The 18337-nt window shown below is 34.1% G+C and overlaps 1 protein-coding gene across 9 annotated transcripts in view; it reads left to right on the top strand.

Moving 5' to 3' along the window:
• The window catches only part of YTHDF3 (YTH N6-methyladenosine RNA binding protein F3), a 33884-nt gene extending 16743 nt beyond the window's left edge, over positions 1 to 17141 (top strand). For 4 of the 9 annotated variants that reach the window (XM_033126094.1, XM_033126095.1, XM_033126096.1 and 1 more), the window contains one exon: positions 68 to 171. In XM_033126094.1, the coding sequence (XP_032981985.1) occupies positions 68 to 121 (54 nt within the window). In that variant the 3' untranslated portion in view covers positions 122 to 171. Of the gene's footprint in view, positions 1 to 67; positions 175 to 14051 lie in introns of those variants that run through there. The other 5 variants (XM_033126097.1, XM_033126101.1, XM_033126091.1 and 2 more) reach the window with 3 other exon arrangements.
• The last annotated feature ends 1196 nt before the right edge of the window (positions 17142 to 18337 follow it).

The raw sequence follows: 18337 nt of genomic DNA, 5'->3' as shown, positions 1-18337 counted from the left end.
CAACTTTACAAACACTGGTGAAAGCCTATGATGTCTCATTTGAATCATTTCCTCTTTCTTTCTCAAGGGTAACCCTTACTCTGAATTTGCTTCCTGCCTATTCTTCATACTCCTCAGGTGATAGAGATCTTTAAGTCGTGTTCATCAAAGCTCAGTGAGTTCTGCATTTATAATTAAGCAGACTTAAGAACTGACAAGGGACTAATCACTGTCTTGAACAATTTTATGGGAAAATGTGTTCGGAGTTTGAAACAGCCTTTAAATAGATGTTTGAATATTCATTTTGTATTTATGAGAAATAAAATAGACTTTTTCCCCCTAAAACTCTTGAAGTATTTTTATAATTGTGCGCTTAGAGCACTTGTACAAAATATACTATGGATTTGACTTTAGGAAAGCAGCTTAGAGTTGGGAAGACATAGGCTTTAGATTTAGACTGCAGAGTTTGATTTTTAATTCTGGTATTTGTCTCTCTGAGACTCTAAAGGGAATATATCCCAAGAAGTTACTCACTGTTCACATTGGCCATATTTGATCACAAGGCACACACAGCAAGACAGTCTAGGGAATGTTTCCTGTTTCAAACTACAAAAGAAAATTGGTGTGGGGGAAGGTGCTGTTTTTAGGAGGAAAAGAAAATGGATGGAGAAGGCAACCAGCAGATATTTCCATAGACAGTACATTTAAATTTCTTTGCAGATGAAGCATGGATAAAGTTAGAAGCTTCTCCAATAAATGTTTGTTGCTATGGAAAGTTCGTACATAGAAATTAAGATAAAACAGGAACTTAAGTCTTAAGTGAATATACAGCATAGTGATGCCTATCTGTGTGTGAACATATGTATCTTGTGGCTTCTTAATCTTTGCAAAAGAGGGAACTGTTTCAGTTAACATTGATTCTAGACCAGTAGTTTCGAAATTTTAGGACACATAAATATCGTGGGGTGCTTCTTGAAAATGCAGGTGCTTGAGACCCACCCTAGGAGAATCTGATGTACTTGGTAAGCGACTTAGTAGAGTACATTTTTAAACAAGCACCTTGGTGATTTTGCTCCTAGTGGCTGCTGAACTGAATTGTTAGAAACACTGCTTTGGAATAATACAAATGACTATTTAAGGCTCTGCTCGACCTTTGTAACTGCCATTACAAATAGTGGATCAGGAGAAATGATTTGGGGTATGGAAGGTGGGATGCAGGTGATGATTTCATTTTAGGATGTGCTGATTTTAAGATGCCTTTGAGAAATAACAGACAGTGAAATCTTGTTGATTAGGCAGTTAGATGTGGGAGCTTGTTGTTCATAAACAGTTGATTGCACAGAAGTGGGATGAGATTACTCAGGTAGAAAAAAATGCATGGCAGGGAAATATTAACTTTTCTTTTTCATACCACTAAGGAGAGGTCATCCTTATATATATTACATAAAAGTATAGTTTTATATTACGGAGAAGTCTGAGGCCAGCCTAAATATTCTTTCTTTGGAAATAGCTATTTGTATATGCATAGAAGATTTTTCTTTATTCTTGCAATATGGACCTGTATTTAGAATATGTACAGTGTGGGTCTCTCAGAATATTCCTTAATCTTTTGTCTACAGGCCAGTTTTTGTTTTCATTTTCTTTTTTTCTAATAATGTCAAAAATATGTTGAAATCTTTTGTCCTTGAGTGCCACTGGTTCTTTATTATTTTTTCTGCATTGCGAAAATCTCTGATTTGAATTTCCATGGTATTGATACGATTTACTTGGTGTTGATTCTGTGATTTGTTAGGTTTTGAGTTCTTCAGTGACAGTGCTATTTTAAGCTTACCTTATCACATCTATCTCCCCTTTACATCTACCTGTTGATTGTTTTCTTACTTGAATCTCTTGATCCAGAGTCCATCTTGATTTTATTGAGCACAAAGGTTACTGTTCACAGCTTATAGAAGCATTTTCCTATTCCATATCCTTTTTAATTTTTACATACAGTGAAATTGTAAATTTTCCTTTTGCTGCTGCTTTTTATTATAGTCCAGTGTTCCCCTCCCTCTTCCCCCTAATGCACTGATTTGTTCTCTGTGTCTAAAGCATTTTCTAAATGTCAGATAAGTGAAATTACACAGTGTATAATCTTTTAAGACTGGCTTCTTTCACTCAGCATGATATCTTCGCAGTTTATCTGTTTTTTTTTGTATATCAATTCTTCCTTATAATTACTAAACACCATTTCATTGTATGGATTTACCAGTGTATCCATCCGTTGATTCTTTGAAGGACATCTGGATTTCCAGTTTTTGGAGATTGTAAATAAAGCTCCTATAAATATTCATGGACATACCCTTTTTTAAAGTGTTTTTTAAATCATACAGTAAAATTCAATTTTTGGGGGGTGTACAGTTCTATGAATTTTAGCACAGTTGTAGATTCGTGTCACCACCACTACAGTCAGGAATAGTTCCATTATCCCTATAAAACTATTCTGTACTATTCCTTTGTATTTACATCCTTCCCCAAATCTAACCTCTGGCAGCCATGATCTGGACTCAGTTTTGTTAGTGTCCTTTCTTGTGAAAAAGTATTTTAAGACTCATTTTGGCTTTTTTTTTTTTTCTGTCATCATTGAGCAAGGAAGAGGATCGATCATCCAGGTCACTCAGGTATTTGCCCCAAAATATGGTGATTTTTTTTGTTGTTTTTTTGTTTCTGTTTTTCTTTCGTTTGTTTGGGGTTTTGTACTTTAATGCTTGATGTTAGTTGTATATTCTCTTCCTATTGCAAATGTGGAGATGGGAGAGGCATGATGTAAGTTAACTTTACCAGTTAAGCAATTCACGAGCCTGTGAAGAAAGACTAAGAAGGGAGAGCCAGTACAGTGGATACTCCAGAAGGTGAACTCTGACTTTCCTTTGAGGTTGAAACCACCATGTCAGGAAACGCTTTTCCCTGCTTATTAACTGTGTAGCATTTGAGGTATCATGTGTCCATGCCCAATTTTATTCCTGTGCTGTTACCCCTTGTCCAGGCAGAATTTGTGGATTTTCATTTGTAGATTTCCTCTTAGATATTCTTGTATTTACACTTTGGCTTTCCAGCAAAACTGCTTTTGAGTACTCTTGACATCCCAGTGATGAAGGATGTTCTTCCTGTCTATTCTAGGTCCTCCTTGGCTCTATCAAAAAAGGATAAATTAATGGTGTTTTGCTAGGATTTCCTTGCTATGCTTTTTTAATTTTTTAAATAAAAGGAGTTGCAAGTCATTATTTAACATCTGTCTTGTATTACTGAAATTTTTAAAGCGTCTGATATGTGAAGATTACATTTTCCTCGGTCCATATCATTCAGACCTTGGGTAAAATAGGGTTTCCCTACATAAGACACAAAACAGCACTTACTATAAAAGAAAAGATTGATTAAATTTTATTAGATTAAAATCTGTTCATCAGAAAATACAAAAACATTAGGAACTGGGAAAAATTTGAGCATAACTGACCAAAGATTAGTATCAATATACTCATATAAAACTCCTATGAATCACTTTAAAAAAAAGATAAATAACCCAATAGAAAAATGGGCAAAAGATATGTGGATAAACATTTCATGGGAGAGGAAACAAATATAGCTAATAAGTATTTAAAAAGGTATTCAGTCTTAATAATTAGGAAAATGCAAAATAAGACTATAATGAGAAAATAGTTTACATCTATTTGGCAAAATTACAAACTTGGATAGTACAGAGAGACTGTAGATCAAAATCTACAGTTGCAGATGGGAACATTAAATTGGTACAGCTGTGTGGGGAAGCAGCAGTTTTGCAATTTCTTATAAAACTGAACATTTCATGTATCTTATAGTTCAGCAGTTTCCCTGCTGGATAGATACCTTAGAGTAATTTTGCATATATCCCTGAAGACAAGAATTCTTAGGTGCACAGGTGATAATCGTAAAAAATAGGGAACAACCCAAATGTCCATCAGCAAGAAAATGGCCAAAATGCATTGATGCTATATAATAACATCGTGGAATGATTGAACTGTATAGCTACATGCAGCAGTATGAGGGAATATTTTTTTCTTCATTTTTTATTTGGAAATAATTTGTAATTGATTTGGAAGAATAAAAATAGTATGTAGAACTTTTATCCAGATTCACCTGTTAACATTCTTCCCAGTTTACTTTGTTTTTTTGAACAATTGGAGAGTAAGTTCCATACATCATAGCTCTTTACCCCCCCAAAAGTGTATATTTTCTGAGAATAAGGATATTCTCGTATATAACTGCAATATTCTGTCAGTTGATCCAGTGTCCTTCAAGCTTTTTTTTTTTTCCCCCCTTTTTTTTCCTAATTTAAGATCCAGGCTAACATCACGTAAAGGACCTAGAAGAGCCAAAACAATTTTGTATAATAAGAACAACTTTAGAAGGCTTATACTTACCTGACTTCAGAAATCTTTGCCTTCTTCAAATTTGGGAAAAATTTTTTCCTACCCTTTTTAATAGAAGTTTTGTAGTTTAAAATTTTACACTTAGGTCTGTAGTTATTGTTGCTTTCTTTTCATTTCTCTGCTTAGACTGTGTTCGTGTTTTCCTTTAAATTCTTGAGTCTACTTGTGATAGACAGGACTTTAAGAAGCTAATTCTGTCTTGTCATTGCTGAGTCTTTTATTGGCTACTTTTTTTTCTTCTGGTTATTTTGGCAGTGGAGGAATTCCCCAGCTTGCCTTGCTCAGGAAAGCACCCTATGGCGGAGCTGACCAGACAAGACATATCCTGTCTCACTATATAAAACTTACAAAGTTGCTCTCTGTTTTAGTGTGAAGGGTATTGGTGAAACTTAGAACTGTAGGAGAAATTCATACTAGTTGTAGTATTTTTACAGTTTTTCATTCTTAGATTTGAATACATAATTTTGGTGTGTTTGATTAAAACCAAGCTTGATGAAAGAAAAACCAAGACAAACCCACTAAAAGAAATATTTAATTCAGGGAGCAGAAGATAATTTAATATACAAAACAAAATTTGATTTGTTCTTAGGATTAATGTAAAAAGAAAAGGAAACCAGAAAATGTTTTTGGCAATGAAAAATGTGATTGTCAGAATGAAAACAAAGCAGTGAGCAAGCAGATTAATAAAATGTTCATGTTTTAGATGCGGTTGATCTGGGATTTCAAATCAAAGAAATTTCCAACTGTGGAGTAATAGAGATGAAACGTATTAAGTGTGAAAGATGTGGAAAGGAGGTCCTCTTTCTCTAAACGAGTGTTTAAAGGAGTACAGGAAAAAACAAAGGGAAGAATGATTCAAGAAAAATTTCCAGATCCCCAAGATACATGTTTTCAGAAGGATAGGTTCACTAAGTGACCAATAGGATTATCTAAAATTTAAAAGAAAAAAAAAAGACAGGATTAAAGAGAATATCTTGGTATCTTAAAAGCTTTCCAAACAAAAGACAAATTACTTACAAAGCGAGGAGAATCAGCCTGTTATCGGAATTCTCATCTGCAGCTCTGGAGATTCACATGTAAAATCTTATTTTGGGGTGAAGGGCAGTGGGGTATATTATGTTTTTAAAGACGAGCATTGAATTATACCAATGAGTGCAACATAAGTAATTGCTTAGCCACGTGCCCTTTGTGGGAAAGTTACTTGAAGAGCTACTTCAGTAGAATAAAAAAAATTCAAGGAAGGTAATAACACCTGGTACTAGAATAAATGTGCCTCAATAGTGACTCTGTGTGTTTTGAATCAGACTGGTCTTCATTGTGTGTATCTATCTATCTATATATATAGATACACACACACATATTTATATATATGTGTATATATATATATACACACACACATATATATATATAGTGTGTATCAAGACTATAAGCCTCTCCCCTCTTTCTGTTAAATGGAACTGTGGTCTTTGAAACCTAACAAACGAAATGAGCCCTCACTTGGGAGCCACTGACCTTGGAGATAGAAGGAAGCTAAAAAGAAAAAATTTCTGGCTAATCTTTGTTTTCATTGGACCATAAGCTCTATGAGAATAGGACTTTTGGAAAGTTGAATGTCATAATTTTTCTTTTTTATTGGTTTAATTACTGTGTTTAGAAACTAATGTACTTGATCATTCAGGTTACATAGTGCTGCCAGTTGATTTTTCCATTTGTAGAAATGGACAATAGAATATAAAAGAATTAATTATAGTTACGCATAATATTACAAGATACGGAATGAGAAAGAAAGGTTTGAGGAAGGGTGAATGCACTAATTTTCTCTTTCTAAAGGTGACAGATAATTGTTTATAGAGAGATATCAAGTGATTGTGCCTTAAGCATATTATTTAAAGTCATAAGGACAGTCACTAGAAATAAAAATAGTGTGGCTCCTAATGTAGGGAGGGGGAAGAGAAAGACAATACAACATATTCAGCTGTGATAAATTACTCATATAGTAGGAATTGATAGTCTCTGAATTGATAAATCGAGAATTTTATGTATTAGTGTGCTTAGAGTTAGTGGCAACCCATCAGGAGAACTTAAAATAGAAAGGGCTAGAGGAGGATGAGTTTTTACTTCAACTTGCTATTTTTATTTGTATGTATTCTAATGATAAAGCTAGTTTAATTGGAAAATCAAAGAAGGAAAACAAAGAACTAATAATATCAAGTAATCCACATAGCATTAGAGTCTACTTTTGAGTAGATAATCCTGAATAATAAAGTTGAACTTTTGTTGTACTGAATGTGAGTCATTTAGATCCTACTATATTCTTTGGTTCTTATGAATCTTTATTAATCAGGAAACAATCTGAGGTGAAATTTTTAGTTTAATAGCTTTTTAATTCCATAGAGAGACGGGGAGAGTTTTTAATTGCCTATAACTCTGAGATGAACTTACACAATATGGCATTTACCTATTCCCTCAGAAAGAGACAAAGCCTTGCAGCTTATGCAGAAACAAGCAAGGCAAAATTATAATAAAATCCCTATTAAACAGTTTTAATTCTAGATCTTCTATGTATGTTAGTCACATATGCTATTTTATATTGTTGGGTATTTCCAAAGGGTAAATTTTAGTTATCTGATAGAATTTGTTTCACAATTGTAATAACTGATTCTGGGATGAGATGTTAGGTCTGTCTCAAAGTAACCAAGTTTGTGTTAATATACAAGAAATTACTTCAATAATTATTCCTGTGACAACAGTAAGCAGTTTTCTGACAGTTCTGTATGTACAGATGCTTCTCAACGTACAGTGGGTTTTCCTCTCAATAAAAGTATTGTAAGTCGAAAATATCCTGTCGAAAATGCATTTAACACACTGCACCTACTGAACATCGTAGCTTAGCCTCGCCTGCCTTAAACTTTTCTATGGTTGCAGTTCTCTGTTAGTGAGTTGATGGTGATTAACATAAACACATTCAGTATGTAAAATCTTGCTTTTCCTTTGAAGAATATTTCTCTAGAAAATAGTTTTTGGCCCGGGGTGAAACTACCATAAACTTTTATATTACGTAATTAAGTAATTCTTCGAAAAAACATTGGGTGATATTTTGAATAGTCAAGATGATTCAGTTTTTATTATACTAATGCTCTGTTCTGAACTCGGTAAATATTCTTGATAAGCCAAATGTGGGAAAGGAGGTGTTTCAGTTAACATTTTATAATACTGATTTGTTTTGTTGCCCCATAGGAAAGGTTTAATGGTGTCTGTGTTACATTCCAATGCTGATAAAGAATTTTACGAGTTTTTAGTAAATGATCTACCAGTAGTTTATTGGGTTAATTATATGTCTTTGGGAGATATTTCTTTCATATCTATTTGGTATGAACAGTCATTATTAAAGTGAATGGTGTTTTAATTATTTTTCTTCAGCAGCCATGTTACTTTTAGGAACATATGTTTAATTCTAAGTGAATATAAAATACTTTTAAGTTTCAGGAAGTAACTTAAATTATTGGATTATCTTTTGTTTACTTTGTTTATTTTAGAAGTTTGGCTTGCAATTTCTTAATGTAGAAATTTGCTAACTATAATAGTCATGTGCCCCATAACAACGTTTCAGTCAGTGATGGACCACATGTACAAAGGAGGTCCCATGAGATTATACCAGCACCCATCAGCTCCAAGTCAAGTAGATGTTTCAATCTAGTTGTGGAGGGTGCAGGTCACAGTGGCCCATGTGGGGATCGAACTGGCAACCTTTTTGTTAAGAGCACCGCACCCTAACTAACTGGCCGCCCCCTACAGCTGGGCATTTTATCCATTGGTTACTGCCTTTGTTCTACTCTTTGAGCATGAATTTTTCCAGTCCTGTCAGCCAATCTATGCAGATTTCATTTCTGTTAAGTCATTAAATTTCCTGAAGAATTGAACCTATCATGTATTTTAACTTCAGTCATCGTTCATCTATAAACTTTGTCTTTTCTTGGAACGTGCATACCTTTTTCTTTTAAAATTTAAAAATATAGTCTGATACTTCACTGTTTTAACTTAGGCAGAATTTAAGTGACACTTTTATCATAAACAAAAAGTAGCAGGGCAGCCATTAAAATAATACCCTGTAGAACGTGTATGTGTTTCATATTTCTGCGGCAATATATTTAATATTTGGGAGTGTAAATTATGATTTTTTAAAAACTTTATTTTGAGATAATTTTGTTGCAAAGATAATACAATCAGTTTCTGTATATCCTTTATTTCCCCTAATATCAACATGTTACCTAATCATACGCATATTGCACTTACCAAACTAAAATTAACATTGGTACGCTACTGTTAAACTAAAGACTTAAAACATTTTTTTCAATTGCAGTTGACATGTAATATATTAGTTTCAGGTGTACAACATAGTAATTAGACATTTATATAACTTGCAAAGTTATAGAAACGTTCAAGATCTGGAACAGCAGTTTTGCACTTAGTTGTCACGGCTCCTTAGTTTCCGTGCTATGACAGTTTCTCTGCCTTTCCTTGTCTCAGGGTTTTTCCATTTTGAAGACTACTGGTCAGGTGTTTTGTAAGGTGTCCCTTGTCAGTTCGCCTAATGCTTTCTCATGATTAGACAGGTTACAGGTTTTGGGAAGAAGACACATAAGTGATGTGCCTCTTCATCTGATCATACATAACTTATTGCTGGTGATACTAACTTTGATTACTTGGTTCAGCTTGTGTTTGCTAGGATTCTCCAGTGTAAAATGTCACTTTTCTCCCTTTGCATACTCTGTTCTTTGAAGCAAGTCAGTATGTCCAGCCCACTCTAGAGAGGAGGAAAATTAAGCCCCACCTCCTGCAGCAAGGAATACCAAAGAATTTGCAGATTTTTTGTTTTTTTGTTTTTATTTAGCTCTTCCATTTGTTCTTTTTCCCCTCTTGTAGAATATTCATTTTGTCTTGGATCTGTTCTTCAGTTCTCTTTTTTTCTTTGTGATGTCCAGCTTTTTTTTTTTTTTTTCTGCTCTGTGATTTGAGATAGTTCTTGCACTTAGTATTCTACTCCCCCATTGAGGCAGTGACCATTTCCCTTTAAGTTATCTACTGAAATTTTTAATTTGAAAGTCAGATTTCTAAGGTAGGGTCTTTGTTGCATTTGGATCTCAGGTGCCTGCGTGCCAGCGGTCTCCACCCTGTGTTCACTGCCTTCTTCAGCAGTTCTGTTTTATTGTACTTACGTTCTGAGTGCTTGTCCTCATTTTCTTTGTGGATGGTTTTGCTTCTTAGATAGGCAGTTTCTTTTTCCCTGGTGTCTCATTTGTGCTCAGGCCTGGTTACTGAAATATTGCTAATAGTGATAAACCTACAGCTGATTAAAAGGGAATAAGGTATTTGCTTGTAATGTTAAGCTATTGGCCCCTCTGAGGGTACTGAAGAAAATTTTGTTTTCTGGCTCTTCCCTTCTTAACTCATCTGTTAATAAATTCTGTCAAAAAAACATGGGTTGGCAAGTAAATTTCCTCCTGGAGTTCACCTCCACAGGCCAATATCTGGGAATTAGCCTTAGATCATATGTTCGTCTCCAGTGCCTTTGCTCATCTCAGGGTGGGAAAGAAGCCTTATGCCAGAGACACAGAAGCACTGCACTCCAATACCGTGTTTCCCTGACCTAGCCTGACAATTTGCTCTAATACATCTTTTAGAGCAAAAATTAATCTGCCCAGTTGAGGCCTAGCTCTAGTAATAAAAAAGGGAGGGAGAAGGGACCCTCTCTGCAAATTGTTTTTTGAATTGTCAATCATTAGTAAAAGTAGAAATTGAGTTCTGTAAATCACTTTGGAAAGTTTGTGTCCTCAAGAGTTGTACATGTTTAAAGTGTCATCTTCTGAATTTTCACTAGAGGCTTAGTCTTTCTCCAGATGTACTGGACCATGGCTCCTTTTGTGTAATTCAGGTTCCCTTTCTCACCTTTCTCCCTGTGTTACCTCCCAACAACATACCAGTATGTGTAATTACCATGTCGGCTGTGTAATATGTGCTGTCTTAAATGAGAGTCAGCAACTGTAGACTTCAGGAGGATTTGAGTTTTATTAATAGACATTTATGCACCATGCTGAGAACTTCCACATTTGCATATTCATGCTGGACCTTTCCTCTAACCTCCATATTCATGTATCCGATTGCCTATTTGATAGCATCACTTGTCTAATGAGCATCTTAAATATAATAGAACTCGTTTCTTTGCCTGCCCCAAAGCTCCATCTTTGTAGAGAGCATCACTGTCCTTCCAGTTGTAACACTGGTCTCACTCTTGATACTTCTCTTTCTCACCCCATATCTAATCAGTCTATCAGTAAGTCTCGTTGGTTCTGCTTTCAAAATGTCTCCCGAATCCAAGCACTTTTCACTACCTCTGTCTTTCACCCCAGTCAGAGAGCTGTTATTATTGTGCTAGCCTTCTTAACTGGCCGACCTGCCCACCTTTGTTCCTCTACACACTGTTACCCGCAAAACAGCCCTTAAAAGATCCTTTGTGACAAGTGAGATGGGACTGTTTACTCAGGCTTGACAGGGTTAGTATCAAAATATTGCTAACCTCAGAATACATTAGGAAATAGTCCCGTTTTTCCTAGTCTCTGGAACAGTTGGTGTAAGTTTAGAATTACCAATTCTGGGACAATTAATCAAAACCTTATGAGCCTGGTGGCTTTTTTGTTTGGGGTAGATTTTTAATTGTTGACTTAAGTTCTTTAGTTATTATAATTCTCTTCAGGTTTTCTATTCTTGAGTTTATTTTGGTAAATAGTATTTTTAGGAAGTTGATTTTTGTCGTAAGGGTTTTTTTCCATATGGCCATATTGGCATTAATAGTATTTTTATTTTTTAGCTATGTCAGACTTCATCATATTATTATTTATGCTTCCTTTTTTTTAAATCATTCTTTCCAGAAATTTTTTCCAGTGATGTTTTTTTCCCAAAGCACCAGCTTTCAGTTTTTGTTCTTTGGTTCTCTATTTCTGTTTTCTGTTCCTTTTTTTTTCCTGCTGCTATCTTATTTCATTGCTTCGACTTTTGGGGGCTTACTGTTACCTATTTTCTAATACACTGAGTTAGATGATGAGCTTATTATTTTTCAATTTTTAAAAAAATTCTACGCATGTAAATATTTAGGTATTTTGGGGATGGTGTAGCTTTTTTTTTTTTTTTTTTGTACTGATGTAAAAGTTTTCAAATTTCCCTTATGATTTTTTGGGAGACTTAGAAGTTTGTTTCAGAATTTCCAAATGTGGGTAAGGTTTTATTGTGTTGGGATTATGTGTTTGTTCTGCTTCTGAAATCTATATCTGAAAATATGATCTGTATGGAACTCTGATATTTAGATTTGCTTTCTGGTCTGGCATATAGTCACTTTGTGGTTGTTCAGTGTGTACTCTAATTATTTGGCTCAGCTTTCTGTGTTCTGTATATTTAATTTATATTTTTACTAACTTGTCTACTCTACCAGTTACTAAGAGAAGTGTGTTAAATTCTCATTATAATTAGGAACCTGTCAGGTTTCTTTGTAATTCTGAACTTTTAATATATGTAAAGTTGTATGTGTAGTTTAATACTGTTACAGCTTTAAAAAAAATTCTTATCCAGTATGTAGTGATCATTTTATTTCAAACTATGGTTTTTGCCTTAAAATCCATTTTGTCTGATATTAATATAGAATCAGCCTTCATTTGATTTGTTTTCATTACTTTTAACTTTTCTGTGTCTTTATGTTTTATTTCTTGTAAATCATGTATAACTGGATTTTTTAAAAAAATAACTTAAAATCTGAACTGTTTTGTGTTTTCATTGATGAATTACCTTTTTTGATTGCTTGATATAAATGTGTAAATGATATAACTATTTCTGCCATCTTATTTTGTGCTTTATAATTACTTTAGAACTTTCAAGCTTCATGCCCCCCACCCCTTTTGTCCTATTTGATTGATGGAGTCTTTTATTTTCCTCTTATCTACTGAGTTAGAGGTTGTGCATCACATACACAGATGTCTTATGTATGTAATCTATATATTTTATTGATTTAGTTAAAGTGCATAGTTGATTACAGATCAAACTTGAAACAGCATCTCTAGCTTGTATTTAAATAACACATGACCCTCATTGATACAACGCATTATTTCCCTCGAATTATACCTCTCTGTCTTACTTACATCCTTAAGTAGTGTTGCCTTTTTTTCCTGTAGTTCTGGGGCTCTTCATGGAGTTGATGAATTCTCTAGTTTTGATCATTTTATGAAGAAGAATAAGCAATGTGCCGTTACATCCTCTTGCTTCATCCCTAGTAGTGTGTTATATGTTTAGCTCTCTAAAGCGGGCTTCACAATTTCTCATACAAATCCGTTTTCTTTTGTAAAAGTGTTATTTAGGGCCTTTGTAAAATTTAGCTACAGTTTCCTGCTACTCAGTATTATTTGGTCTTCTTTTGTTTGATTTTTGTTTTTCCTTATCCTTTTGAAACAATTGATTAGGTAGCTCTTTTTTTTTAATTCTTTAATTTCAGAGTATCTCACTGATACTTACGAATCTATGAAATTTTTATTTGTTGTTATCATGTGGGACATTCATTAGCTTTCTTTTTTAAATACTGTATTCAAGTTCTAGGGCTATATTTATGTGAAAAAAAAAGGAATTTAATAGCAAAGAACTTAAAGTTCTCTTTGGAATTTAAAATATAACTTCCTGATGGTTGTCAGAGGGGATGGGTAACTAATTTGACCGTTTGCAAAGTATATTCTTACTTATGGAACGCGTTACTCATGAAAAATAAAATGGGAATAGTGAAAACAAAGTCTTATAATGTGTTAAACACAAGTGATTTTCGAAGTGTGGTTCTTGCACCAGCAGGTTCCATTAGGATCACATGTAAACTCGTTAGAAATACAAACTCCCAAGTTCAGCTTCAGACTTTTGGGGCCCGATACTGTGTTTCCACAAGCCATCCAGGTGATTCTGATGCTTGCTGAAGTTTGAGTTACACATTAAAACAAGATGGTAAAAACAAACTACATGATGCATTCAGTTGGAAGATATAAATATTATAGGTAAATATTTGGTTCATAAACACGAAAACATCACTCAGTTTAACCTGTGAGGGGTTTCTTGGAATTATTGATAAATATTAATACTTCTTGATGTGGAAAGTTATGATGAATGTGAAAATATGATATGGAGGAAGTTTGTGATTCAAAGTATTTTTTTATTAGCTAAAAATGTAATGCAACTCTTTTCCTTTCCTCCTAACTACTTCAGCCAATAGTTTTCAAATTGCTACAGAGTACTTTTAGTGTATTTGATACCTCACCATCAAAAACTTATTGAAAGGGCTAGAAAGACTTTATTGTAATACTCTCACCTTAATCAAAATGCTGTGGGGAAAGAAGCTGTGGCAGGGCCTTTACTCTACTGAAATGTTTGGCATTCTTTACTTTGAAATGTTTTGTGGCAGTCATCCCAGTATGGTGTGTATAGGGATTAGTAAGTCGGTTTTAAGTAATTACTTGATTTAGTACTTGAACTTTTTATGGAGGTGGTTTACATCATAGGTACCTAAAATTAAATGTTTAATGATGGTATTTTGTTAATTTTTTTTTTCAGGAGAGAAATAGAAACAAACAATAACCATATGAAGATGTCCTGTTAGAATTACAACACTAATGATGTAGACTTTGGAAATGCCTAATAAGTCAAAGAAGACGTTATTAAAGCTTTTTTTCTGCTTAAGGTGACATCTTTGAACTCTTTAACACAGAATTGACTCTTGTAATGGTTTTCATCAGCGCATCTGCCCTTATATTCTCACCACACACACTTGAGAACTGTAACTTCCTCAAGCACTTTCTGTCCTGCAGCTTTTCCCAGTATCTGCTGTCTTTTGTAATTATGCATCCTAGCTAAGGCACAGAAGACTGAATGAATGCAAGGATTCATTAACTGTTTGAACTTGTTAAATACTAACGGTTAACCATTAGAAGTGGTTCAATGATGTAAGAGTCACACTGCTTCAACTTTTTCTTTGTTGTAGTTTTTAAATTGTCGATTTTTAGCTATTTGACAGATTAAAAGCAAAATAATCATGCCATATTTAGTCCTGGAGTTCAAGTCTAAATGTTTATGTGAAAAATTATTGTAGTAAACTTTTAATATGGCAAAGCAACCTTAAGCTCTATTTTAGCCAAATGAAACATAATCTGAGATTATATTAGAACATTTCCCTTGTCTTCAAACTGTTTGGTGTAACAGAATATTGATACGCAGCTTGGTGCATCTCACCAGTTAATGCACATTCTTCTCCCCTCCTTCCCCCAATAATGTGTATACTGAAAAATGTGCATTTGTCTGAGAAGTTCTTTTGTTTGCTACCACTTAATTAATGAATCTCAAAATTTTGAGTAAATGTACCTCAGTCTAATCAGACTTTTTATGACCTTTATAACTACATTTAAAACCCTTAATTCCGATTTCTGGGTGTTTGCGAGCCTGATTGCTATCATGAAGTAAACCTTTATTAATTACTGTAGGTATTCACTAGCTAAATAAACATAGTCTTGTTTAGCAAGCATATACTGTTCCTCAACTCTTTTCTCCAGCTTTTGCAGTGTCCTGGCATCCTTAAAATACTTTGAAAATATGGCCTTGATCCATGGATTAAATCAGTATCTAAGTGAATGTGTTGATGTTTTTATTGATCAGATCTATATAAATGGGAATACAGCATATATCTGGGTATTCTTATAGTTATCTTTTTAACATCCTTTTTTTTCATTAATTACATATCAACATTAATTTTGTATCTTGAAACAAATTGATTTTGTATGATTAAATGTGTCAAGCATCTGTATAACTGATTTGGTGGCATAAGGTTATGAAGATAATGTACTGCCCCTTATATTACTGTTCCAAAAGGAGAGAGCTATGTAGAAAGATACGATAAGGGTGAAAATAGCAATACAGCAGATTTGAATACCTTGGTATTTTGCATTACTCCATTTATGTTTACATCATGTTCAGAAATGTTTTCATTTGGTTACTTCAATTCAAAAATTTAGTGACATATTTCTTTGCGGCTTTCATTTATATAATTTTTTGTACAATGTTTTCTTAAAATGTACAAATACTGTATTCATGTGAAGTAAAATACAGTATTTGTAGATAATCGTAGCTACTTCACAGGTTCTTGGTAGTCCCGTTGTAGTTATATCAGTGTTTACTGAAGGGAACATTAAAATATTAATGGTATTTTACAAAATAAAGACTTTCTTAAAGGAAAGTTGCACCTGTTTTACCTTTTTAAGAGTAAGCCATGAAATCTTGTAACATGTCTCTTAACTATTTGTAATGAAAATTGGCATTTGGGTATAGTAACCACGGCAGTGTTCTACGCCCCTAAGATTATACAGGTAGGACATGTCAAAGATGACTGCTGTCACCCTGGAGGCCCTATTAGAGAAAACTATAAAGGGGTGACCTCGTAGAAAGGATTGAGTCCTCGCTCTGAGGTTCTCTTTTTCTTGGTGCTTTATTAGCAACTCTGAATATTTTTATAAAACTAGTTACATTATAAATGGATTGAAACTTGTTTAATTTACATTTGGTTTCTGTGTGAGAAATACCGCAGAAACACAGCAAGCAGGCTGATTGCAATAGCCGACTCAGAAATGTCCGGTGTAATAGGGTGGTCTGTTCATCATGAGGCATACATCCCAGTGCCTTTCACCTGGATTTCTATTAAGTGAAATGGGTGCAGCCTTCCTTTGGAAATAAGAACTTTATCTTTTCAATCGGTGGTTTTTTTTTTCCCTCTGTTAAATTTTCTTCAGAGCACCTACTTTCTCTTCCTCCTTGGTCTGTCAGTGTACTGCAAAATGTTTTTCCTCTAAGTGAAATTACCACAGGTTGTCTCAATAGCACAACTAACTGAATGTTTCTTAACTGGAGGGACCAAAAGGGAGAGAACCTGGGCTCTACAGCAGGAGACACATAATCAGATGTTTGAATAATCACAAATTAAGACACGATTGGCCCGGTAAATTTCTTGCTTAATGTTTTTCCAAGATATGTCTTGAATGTTTCTTATTAAAGTTATCTTATGTGGGTATTTTATTTTGAAAGGTATTATAGTTTGTATATTTAACAGTAAAGGGGAAAATGTAACCAAAATTAGTATTCTTTTCTCTATACATATTGGTACTTGAAGATTCCTTTCAAAAGAAACCCGGCCTTTTCCTAATTTCAATACTTAATTCCTCATTTTAAGTGATCTTTCTAATTCAAAAGCTGTGTTCTTTTTGAATACCATGCATGGAGGTTAAGCTGATGTTAAAGCAGTTTGCAATAAAAAAGAATCAGCTTAAATCATGTAATCATTTCAAGTGCGTTCAGCATCCTATAAAAATAAGTTTGAGAAATTTAAGAGAATTGTGTTTTCATTAAGTTTTGCATATCTTTTGTTATGCCATGTAAATTCCCTTCTTTTTTGTATGATTAAAGAAAAGGTTATGATAAAATGATTAGTTCATTTACATTCACTTGTAGCAGTTACATGAGAATTTGAATTTTGTCGTGTTTGGGTTTGTTCATTCCTGTGAATGATGGTACAGTTAGGTGAGATTTTCTGTTATGGTACCCAAACTCACCATTTGGTCCTCTTTAATCTTTGAGGGTTTCAATAAAAATTGTTCACTCATATCTGTGTTTCCATTTTATCTTTATAAATATGTATTGTCTGCCAGAAAATGTAACAGTTTTGTCGACTGTATTCTGGATTTCCTGATTGACATCTTTCAAGTACAAATAGATTATATCACTGTTTTGGTTGGCCATTTAAATTAAGTGGGGAAATTAAAGAGGGAGAATAACAGTTTATCCTAATCTTTATCCACATAAGTGAGTTTACAGAATCACATGCTCTTAATACTAAATTTAGAGCAAAAGAGAAAGGCCTATTTATTTTCATGTAAGTGGTGTCACCAGCTGTCTAATCCCCCATTCTTTAAACCAAGGAATGATTTTTCTCTCAGTCTGTGCATTATCCTTTGGGATAGATAGAGCTTATGTCGATAGGATCATGGTGACTCTGGATGGGACATTGATCATTTCTGGGTTCTCTAAGGTATTTGTTCCGATGGGGGAAAACCAAAGAGTTCAGTTTTGTGCTGTCAAAACCCGCCAATACAGGCCACACTGTTGGCCTATGACCAGGGCACAGTTTACGAATTACCCCAAGTGTCCCATGTGGCAGCAGCGTCAGAAGCCTCCTTTTCACTGGTCACTGATCGGAGGCTTTGCATCTCATCCGCATACTTGTAGTTGTGACTCTAATTCTTATTTGCTTGACTTTATCTTAATTAGTGGTACTAGAGTTAGTAATTCTGGTCTAGGAACTAAAATATTCTTGCAGTCAGAAGTTAAATGACCAATTCAAAGTTGTTTGCTTTGCTTTCAAATCACAGTATTTGCCAGTGCATAATTTTGATGTGTATTCTGTTCCACATTCCTCTTGGTGCAATAATGAGAAGCCAAACTTGCTATATATTATGTAGTAGTGGCAGTTTAAGTACAGTTTGTTTATAAATAGTGCACTAAATTCAGAATTTGTCTATAATTTGAACTACCTGTACAGCATTGAGACTAAATGTAAATGAAAATTGTTTTTGTAGAACTTAGACTAGTTAAAACTTAAAAACTTCAGAGTAGTGTCCAAGGATGATATGAGTGCAGAGTTTGTGACACTGGTGGCCTCCCCATCCCTTCCTGCCACCCTACTTGCCCCTCCAAAGAATACCACTTACATAGAATACACTTAGAGATTCAGACATTTGAATGCCATTTTAAAACATTATTGGATATTTCTGACACATCAGTAACCAGAATGGAATTATTTT

This window comes from Rhinolophus ferrumequinum, chromosome 14 (assembly GCF_004115265.2).
Source record: "Rhinolophus ferrumequinum isolate MPI-CBG mRhiFer1 chromosome 14, mRhiFer1_v1.p, whole genome shotgun sequence".
Lineage (NCBI taxonomy): Eukaryota > Metazoa > Chordata > Mammalia > Chiroptera > Rhinolophidae > Rhinolophus > Rhinolophus ferrumequinum.
The sequence above is the reverse complement of the archived record's forward strand: the minus strand, read 5'-3'. Positions and strand labels throughout refer to the sequence as shown.